Source organism: Triticum aestivum, chromosome 3D (genome assembly GCF_018294505.1).
Source record: "Triticum aestivum cultivar Chinese Spring chromosome 3D, IWGSC CS RefSeq v2.1, whole genome shotgun sequence".
NCBI lineage: Eukaryota > Viridiplantae > Streptophyta > Magnoliopsida > Poales > Poaceae > Triticum > Triticum aestivum.
The window spans coordinates 190,011,172-190,020,416 of NC_057802.1; the positions used below are offsets into that span (position 1 = coordinate 190,011,172).

The 9,245-nt window shown below is 47.3% G+C and overlaps 1 protein-coding gene across 1 annotated transcript; it reads left to right on the top strand.

Annotated features, from left to right (window-relative positions):
• Positions 1-3,357: 3,357 nt before the first annotated feature.
• Positions 3,358-8,214, top strand: LOC123078211 (coatomer subunit beta-2). Its single transcript, XM_044500630.1, has 4 exons — positions 3,358-5,551; positions 6,396-6,905; positions 7,479-7,564; positions 7,660-8,214. Exons 1-4 carry the CDS (start codon positions 3,500-3,502, stop codon positions 7,862-7,864), a joined length of 2,853 nt encoding a protein of 950 aa, XP_044356565.1. The 5' UTR covers positions 3,358-3,499; the 3' UTR covers positions 7,865-8,214.
• Positions 8,215-9,245: the final 1,031 nt, after the last annotated feature.

The window sequence follows — 9,245 nt, forward strand, 5'->3', positions numbered from 1 at the left end:
CAGACCTAGCCCCCTTAATATAAGTGCGAGCTTACGGTCCAATGCGGCGCGCGCCACTCAGTCGCTGACGTCAAAAAGAGCTTCGGCTGATACCACGACGCCGAGTGCCCATAACTGTTCCCGCGTAGTTGGTTAGTGCGTATAGACCAAATGGCCAGACTCAGATCAAATACCAAGATCTCGTTAAGCGTGTTAAGTATCCGCGAACGCCGACCAGGGCCAGGCCCACCTCTCTCCTAGGTGGTCTGAACCTGCCATGTCGCTCCGCCACAAAGTAACAGTCGGGGGCCGTCAGGAACCCAGGCCCACCTCTACCGGGATGGAGCCACCTGTCCTTTCAGCCCCCTCATCAGAATCACTTGCGGGTACTCAACGAGCTGACCCGACTTTAGTCACCACATGTGTCATGTATATAAAGTATATAGTATATACCCGTGATCACCTCCCGAAGTGATCACGGCCCAGTAGTATAGCATGGTAGACTGACAAGAGTGTAGGGCCACTGATGGAACACTAGCATCCTATACTAAACAGTAGGATAGCAGGTAAGGGTAACAACTGTAGCAACAATGACAGGCTATGTAGCAGAATAGGATTAACCGAAAGCAGTAACATGCTACACTCTTCTAATGCAAGCAGTATAGAGAAGAATAGGCGATATCTGGTGATCAAGGGGGGGCTTGCCTAATTGCTCTGGCAAGAAGGAGGGGTCGTCAACAACGTAGTCGAACTGGGCAGCAGCAGCGTCGGTCTCGTAGTCTACCGAAGAGAAGAGGGGGAAGAAACAGTAAATACAACGCAAACATAAGCATGACGATGCATTGCCATGACAATGAGCGGTGTTAGGTGTGCCCTAATGCGGTAGTAGGTGATACCGGCGAAAGGGGAAAACATCCGGGAAAGTATCCCCGGTGTTTCGCGTTTTCGGACAGATGAACCGGAGGGGGAAAGTTGCGTGTTCGCTATGCTAGGGATGTGTGGCGGACGAATGGGCTACGTATCCGGATTCGTCTCGTCGTTCTGAGCAACTTTCATGTACAAAGTATTTTCATCCGAGCTACGGATTATTTTCTATGATTTATCAAAGTTTTAGGCATTTTTGAAGTTTATGTAATTATTTAAATCGAACATTATCCAGAATAGTGAAAGGTGATGTCATCATGATGACATCACCATGACGTCAGCAGGTCAAATCTGACCGTTGACTGGTCAAACTGACCCATGGGTCCCACTGTCATTGATAGAGTTTAGTTAAACAGAATTGATTAGTTTAATTAGGTGATTAGTTAAATCTAAATAGGATTAATTAAGTTAATTAATTAATTTGTTAAATATTTTAATTATTATATCTTTTTAATTCCTTTTTTTAAGTTCTGGGCAGTGGGCCCCGTTTGGCAGTGGCCCAGAGGCCATAGCGGGCACGGGCTCGGGTGCGGGCGTCACTCGAGCGGGCACTGGGCAGCGGGCGAGCGCCCGAACGAACGCGTGCCCGAGGGGGCGCAGGGGTGTGCGCTCGTGGGGCCGGCGAGGACGGCGAGCGCGGGGCCGGCGGCGACAGCGGAGCCACGGGGAGGAGACCCCGGCCGTGAGCGCGTGCATGCATACGAGGACAGGGGAGAGAAGAGGATGGGCGGAGGCTCACAGGGGGGCCGTAGGGTTCGGGGCAATGGGGCGTGGGGAGGGCGACGGGGACGAGGACGACGAGTCGGCGACGAGGCGAGGCCGATTGGCTCCGGCGAGCACGCACATGCGCCGACAGGCCGTGCGCGACCAATGAAGGCGCGTAGCGAGGACGGCGCCGGCGGCATGGGCGGCCAGCAACGGTGGGGGTGTGCGGAGGACGACGCCGGCCGACGAGGGAGAGGCGGGGACGGCAAACGGCGAACGGCGTTGGCGTCCGGGAGCGGAGAAGAGCTCGAGGACGGGGAGCCGGGTTGAGGAGGCGGGCGCCGGCGACGACGGGGCAGCGCCGGGCGGTGTCGGGGTTCGGCGACGAGGTCAGTGGTGGGCGGCGGGGCCGTGCCCGATCTGGATCGGGGGCAAAGGGAGGAGACGAGGGGGAAAGGGGAATCGGGGGAGGAGTGGGGCGCGTGGGGGGTTAGGGTTCGGTCGCCCCAGGGGGTTGTAGGGGTTCGGCGGGCCGGGGGAGGGAGCTGGGCTGGCAGGGTGCGCGGCCAGTCGGGCCCGGGGTGCCCCTTTTTTGTAGTTATTTTATTTCTTTCTAGTACCTTTTTATTTAAGTGTTATAAAATATAAAAGCACACCTAAATTAGTGCTAGTAAATAGGTCTCTGCCCCAAATATTTTGGCACTTTAAATAAAGTATTTTGCATTTGTTTTTTTACTAAAAGCATTTTTGGTAATTGTTTCATCACTGTTTTAACTAATTTAGAGTATTAAAACATTTTATAAAAGTGGGGTTTCTTCACCACAATTACCCCTGCATATTTTGGCACAACTCGAACATTTTAGTTTTATAGTTTGAAAACTATTGTTGTTTGCCTTTAATTTAATTTTGAATTTGAATCGGTTTTGAACTAACCCCAGATTAACTCCAGTGACAAAGGTGACGTGGCATCTTTAGCAAGGAATTTCTGTAGTCTAATTATCCGGGCGTCACAATTAGTCTTGATGATGAAGCTTTTTTGCACGCGACAAATGTGACAAGAATATGAAACCGAATGAATGTGCTTCCGGTCGTGCTCTCGGCAACGATACTTCACCTCTCCACAACGTCGACAAAGAAGCCGGTGATGATGATGATCGTACCACGGTTTACAACGCCGGTGGTGTTGATAATCGGCATGAATGATATTCATGTGCATTTTAATTTGTAGGCCGAAAAACTTTGATTGGGACGTTGCACTTTTGGTAGAGAGATTTCAAACTCTGATGATGATGATGCACTTTTATTATGATTTGAACTATGATGATGATGAACTTTATTTCAAATTTTAAGTGATATTTGAATGCAAAACCGTGGCTATACAGTGGCTGAACAGCAGCCGCGCGGCCGCCGGCCGATTTTACATTTTTGTTTTGGACCATTTATTAGAGTTGCTCTTTTATTTACATCTTCGTTTTGAATCATCTGTTGGAGTTAAGCCTTTTTCGAAGATGTAAATTGGTGCTCCAATTTTTTACATCATCGGTTTAGAGCACCAAAATATACATTATCTATTGAAGATGCTCTCACATTTCATTCCACTTGGTTACCAAAATAAACACAGCCGAAGAGAATAAGGGTGGGAATGAGCTGGCTGCTTTGAGATTGTGATGGCCACGTGTTATGCATCCAGACTAAAAAAAACGTGTTAGGCATGCGGATGGGTTAACACTCGAGAGATTTGGACCCGGTCTCGTAGACGCCTCTTCGCCCCTGTCAACCACTGCCCCCCTCCTCCCGCTCCCAGATCCCGATCCACCTCCGCCGCAGATCCAACCACCAATACCCCACCCGCCGTCGCCCTCCGGCGCGGGTGCACGGCAGATCCGGCGCCATGGACAAACCGTGCACGCTGCTAGTCCACTTCGACAAGGGCTCCGCCGCCATGGCGAATGAGATCAAGGCGGATCTGGAGGGCAGCGACGTCGCCGCCAAGGTCGAGGCCATGAAGCGCGCCGTCATGCTCCTCCTCAATGGCGAGACCCTGCCGACGCTCTTCATCACTGTCGTCCGCTACGTCCTCCCCTCCGAGGACCACACCATCCAGAAGCTTCTGCTCCTCTACCTCGAGATCATCGACAAGCGCGACGCCGCTGGCCGCGTCCTCCCTGAGATGATCCTCATCTGCCAGAATCTCCGCAACAACCTGCAGCACCCCAATGAGTACATCCGGGGCGTCACGCTGCGGTTCCTCTGCCGCCTCTCCGAGCCGGAGGTGCTTGAGCCGCTCGTTCCTTCCATTCTTGAGAATCTCGAGCACCGCCACCACTTCATCCGCCGCCACGCGCTCTCCGCCATCTCGGCGATCTACCGCCTCCCACACGGCGACCAGCTCATCCCTGACGCTCCCGAGCTCGTTGAGCGCGCGCTCGCTTCTGAGCAGGACGCCTCCGCGCGGCGGAACGCTTTCCTCATGCTCTGCCTCTGTGGTCAGGAACGTGCTGTTGCGTACCTATTCTCCAACGCGGAACGTGTTACCGAGTGGCCCGATCTCCTGCAGATGGCCGCCGTAGACCTCATCCGCAAGGTCTGCCGCTCTCCAAACCGTGCCGACAAGGGCAGGTATATCAAGATCATAATATCCCTTCTTTCTTCTCCCAGCACAGCTGTTGTTTATGAGTGTGCTGGGGCGCTGGTGTCGCTCTCCTCGGCGCCCACTGCTGTGCGCGCTGCTGCCAACACATACTGCCAGCTCCTCTCATCGCAGAGTGACAACAATGTACGGCTCATTCTCCTGGACCGTCTGAATGAGCTGCGCACGGCACACCGGGATGTGATGGTGGATGTAGTGATGGATGTGCTGCGTGCGCTTTCCAGCCCGAACTTAGATGTCAAGAGGAAGGTGCTGGATTTAGTGCTCGATCTGCTCACTCCTCGTAATGTGGAGGAGGTGGTGCTTTACCTCAAGAAGGAAGTGGTCAAGACACAATCAGGGGAACTTGAGAAGGGTGGCGAGTACCGCCAGATGCTGGTGCAAGCGATCCATGCATGTGCTGTAGAGTACCCAGAGGTAGCTGGGTCGGTGGTGCACCTCCTCATGGACTTCCTTGGTGACACTAATGTGGCGGCAGCAGTTGATGTTGTTTTGTTTGTGCGGGAGATCATTGAGACTAATCCCAAGCTGCGTGTGTCCATGATCCAGAGACTGAGTGATACCTTTTATCAGATCCGTGCATCCCGTGTCTGTTCAATCGCTCTCTGGATTCTTGGTGAGTACTCCCTGTCATTATCGGAGGTCGAGAGTGCCATTACTACCATCAAGCAGTGCCTTGGGGATCTACCATTGTTCACTCTCTCAGAGGAAGGCGAGACAACTGATTCCTCCAAGCCAACCCAGCCGATGGTGAACTCTGTCACTGTGTCTTCCAGGCGGCCTGTTGTTCTTGCAGATGGCACTTACGCCACACAGAGTGCTGCTACTGAGGCCATTTCGACTCCACCAGTTACTGCTGGATCATTGGCATCGACCCTGAATCTCAGATCACTCATTCTGTCAGGTGATTTCTTCTTGGCTGCAGTTGTTGCCTGTACGCTTACCAAATTGGTGTTGAGGCTGGAGGAGGTGCAGCCATCAAAGGCTGAAGCAAACAAGGCTTGTACTGGGGCCTTGCTGGTCATGACGTCCATTCTGCAGCTGGGGCTATCCTCATACCTCCCCCAACTGATTGATAATGATTCATATGACAGGATTGTGCTTTGTGTGCGGCTGCTTTGCAATACTGGTGATGATGTGAGAAAGATTTGGCTGCAGTCATGTAGGCAGAGTTTTGCCAAGATGCTTGCTGAGAAGCAATTCAGGGAGACAGAGGAGATGAAAGCCAAATCACAGATCTCTCATGCCCAGCCAGATGATCTTATTGATTTCTACCACCTGAAGAGCAGAAGGGTAAGAGAAACTTGCTTACTAGTTGTTGCTTTTGCATTATGCAAGTTGCAACATTTATCTTTGTCTAATGCATGTTCGCAAGCTAGCCCACAAGCTTTCAATCATTCTGTTCTGAAATGATTAATAAATTCATTACTTGGTGCTTGCATTACAACTCTATTGACATATATTCTCAAGTTACTGCATATTACATGCAATAGGAGCATTATCTTTCTTTCTTGCATCTTGCAACAAACTGTTACATTCTGTGGCTTCTCTCATGACCTTGAATAATATCTGAAGTTCTAAATAATAGCTGTCGTGGTTTATCCTGTCCTTCAGTCTTACTACAATTCTGGGACTTTCCCTGCTTTGTGTAACCAGTTTTTAGTTTTTTTATTTCCACTAGAATCTCGTGGTGTGTTTATTTTCTGATGAAGCAATATAAATAAGTGTTTTTTTATTCTCCTTTTTGTGTGAGTATACAACACAATATTGTGAATGTTACTTGACTAGTCTATGTTTGAGTTTTGTGCCGTTGCTCGGTTTGAGCAGCCTTGTTATAACATGAAAGGTTTTGGCATTTTTGTTGGATTTGATTTCTGGTAGATATGTAAAATTAGTCAGATCTTTCAGAAGTTTGTATCCTTGGCTAGAAAGCTTTTTTTTTCCTATTTGGGCAGAGGAAATGCTGGTAGTTATTTCAACACCATTATGAACATGTGTAATAGTGATACACGTGAACCATATTGTTGCTTCGAGAATACGTATGATTAAGTAACCATCAAAAAAAGAATACGATTTAGTAAAATGCTCTTCTATATCTGTTCCCTCTGTTCTTAAACTGTGGATTTTTGTTTCCTAGGGCATGAGCCAGCTTGAGTTGGAAGATGAGGTCCAAGATGATTTGAAGGCTGCAACTGGTGGATTCAGTAAGGAAACAGATGATGCAAACAGGCTTAACCGCATTCTTCAGTTGACTGGGTTCAGTGATCCTGTATATGCTGAAGCGTTTGTGACAGTTCATCATTATGATATTGTACTTGATGTTACTGTCATAAACCGTACAAAGGAGACACTTCAGAACCTGTGTTTGGAATTAGCTACAATGGGAGACCTCAAGCTTGTTGACCGCCCTCAGAACTATACGTTGGCTCCTGAGTCAAGCAAGCAAATTCGTGCTAATATCAAGGTTTCTTCCACGGAGACTGGAGTCATATTTGGGAACATAGTCTACGAGACTTCCAATGTGATGGAAAGATCAGTGGTTGTCCTGAATGATATTCACATTGACATCATGGATTATATCTCACCTGCTACATGTGCAGATGTTACTTTCCGGAATATGTGGGCAGAATTTGAGTGGGAGAACAAGGTAATTGGCTTCTTTCTACAATTCAATCATTGCAAAACCTCTTTGCAAGATGTTTTCCTTTCCAATTGCAAAATCTCTAGCTGAAGCTGATGAATCTTTTAAAAGTATGCTCAATCAGACTTCTTACTTTTCAGTTTGGTTCATGATGTTTGTCTAGTTTTGCTTTGAAAACTGTTTGGAATAAGGGTACTGTTGTCATTGCACCTGGTTGATATGGAATTCTATATACCTAAATAGTTGATCCACGCTAACTCTAATTCTCTCACCATGCAACTATGCGAACCCACCAATGCCACCATACATGGTAAAAGACCCACATTTAACATACACCATGCATGCTACTCATATTACATAAGTATTCTACAGCTAACTTGTATGCATTTTAGTTTCAATTCTCATATTGACAATCTAATCATACAACCAAATCTAATTGAAACAATTGCAACCAATTCTCACAGCAATGCACGATGTATCATCTCTAGTTTATTGAGTTGTCTTGTCACACTGCGTGTTGATGAATCTGTTGTTGCTCCTTATTTCAGTTTATATAACAAATATTTCCTTTTTGTCCAGGTTGCCGTTAATACAGTAATTCAAGACGAGAAGGAATTCTTGAATCATGTTATCAAGTCAACAAACATGAAGTGTCTAACACCACCGTAAGTTGCGATTTACCATCTTTATTCCAGGCTTTCTCTTCCTTATCTGATTACTAATGGAGTTACCTACTTCTGAAACGGTAACCTGATATCAGGTCTGCGCTTGATGGTGAATGCGGTTTCCTTGCCGCAAATCTTTACGCAAAGAGTGTGTTTGGAGAAGATGCTTTGGTGAACATTAGCATTGAGAAGCAAGTTGATGGCAAGCTCAGCGGTTACATCAGAATAAGGAGCAAGACCCAAGGAATTGCGCTCAGCTTGGGAGACAAGATTACCCTCAAGCAGAAGGGAGGCAGTTAAGCTGTGACGCAACCTGTCGCAATTGTGTCATGTAGGAGATCCACTTTGCCAGTTTCATACTATCGGTACAGTGGGCTGGTGAAGATGTTTTTAATGTACAAAAGATTAAAGAGAGGAATGAGAAGAGGAAGCTCGCAAGGAAGTCAGTCTTGAGACTGAAAATGGATCTTCAACTAGTATCCTCGAGAGATGCAATGATCTCTCCCAACTCCCTTACATGATGAGGCCTTTTTTTGACAAAAATGGTGGTGTAAGAATAGGTGTGAGGTTTGTGTTGTTTATTCTTGATATCAGCGGATCGAGATATTGTATTACGGGTCCCTTTTAATGTCTCGTGCTTTTGTCTTTCAGCCTTACATGTTCTAGCGTGCCGTGTTTCCCGTCTCGCTCGTTACTTTTCTTTCAGTGCTACATGTTGTATCGTCCTTTCGCTTGCTGTCAAATTCTGTGTTATCTCTCTGATGGAACCAAACAATTTCTATTACCGATTGATAAATTTTTATTCGTGTAGGAATCCAAATGTCATGACACTACATGCGTTTTATTAATCCTGGAAATAAAAGGCCCTTAATAGTCCGGTCAATGAGCTAGTACTCTTTGTAGGTGTCGCTGATTTAGTACTTCCTCTGGCCCTCCTAATACAAGTCTTTTTTAGAGATTCCAATATGGACTGCATACGGAGCAAAATGAGTGAATCTACGCTCTAAAGTATGTCTATATACATCCGTATGTAGTCTATATTGAAATCCAAAAAGACTTATATTTAGGAATGGAGGGAGTACTAAATTAGTTCAAATTTTGAGATGGAGAGAGTACATATTTTGATGACCCTTTTTTTGGCCTTGTGTGCGGAGTTTTGTTTTCTCGATGCCTTGTGCTTGAATTTGGTGCATCCTGCATGCTTCCTTGCAGGAGCGAGCGAGGTCTTCCCGGTATGGTGAGCATGTTGCTCATGCTTTTGTGTGGTGGAGGATGCTCTCGACAACTTCCTCTTGGAGCTTTCCTTGAAGGGGGCTTGGTGCATCCGCGGTATGCTTCGACCATCTTTAAGCACTTGGTGTCTACCATCTTCGTGGGGGAGTGTAAGTGGCATGCGTTGACATCGATGTCTTGATGAATTGCATGTTTTTTGGTGCTCTGCCATATCACATGACATACTGGTAGTGTATAGCCTTGGGCTCGTTAGGACTTCGGCCACTTTATCACATGACATACTGGTAGTGTAGAGCCTTGGGCTCGTTAGGACTTCGGCCACTTTGGGAGTAGTTCCTTTGCACTAATGACATGTCTGGTAATGTGATTGCTTTAGCATTTTTATCTTGCCTCATTTTTGTATTCTGGTATTGGTTTTGTCATAGCCACGGAGGATGCCGCCTCTTGG

Excerpts from the sequence above, each read along its gene's own strand:
- LOC123078211 (XM_044500630.1), top strand. The coding sequence starts at position 3,500 with ATGGACAAACCGTGCACGCTGCTAGTCCACTTCGACAAGGGCTCCGCC. Across the intron at positions 5,552-6,395 it reads ACCACCTGAAGAGCAGAAGG|GGCATGAGCCAGCTTGAGTT; the intron begins GTAAGAGAAACT and ends TTTGTTTCCTAG. Across the intron at positions 7,565-7,659 it reads ATGAAGTGTCTAACACCACC|GTCTGCGCTTGATGGTGAAT; the intron begins GTAAGTTGCGAT and ends ACCTGATATCAG.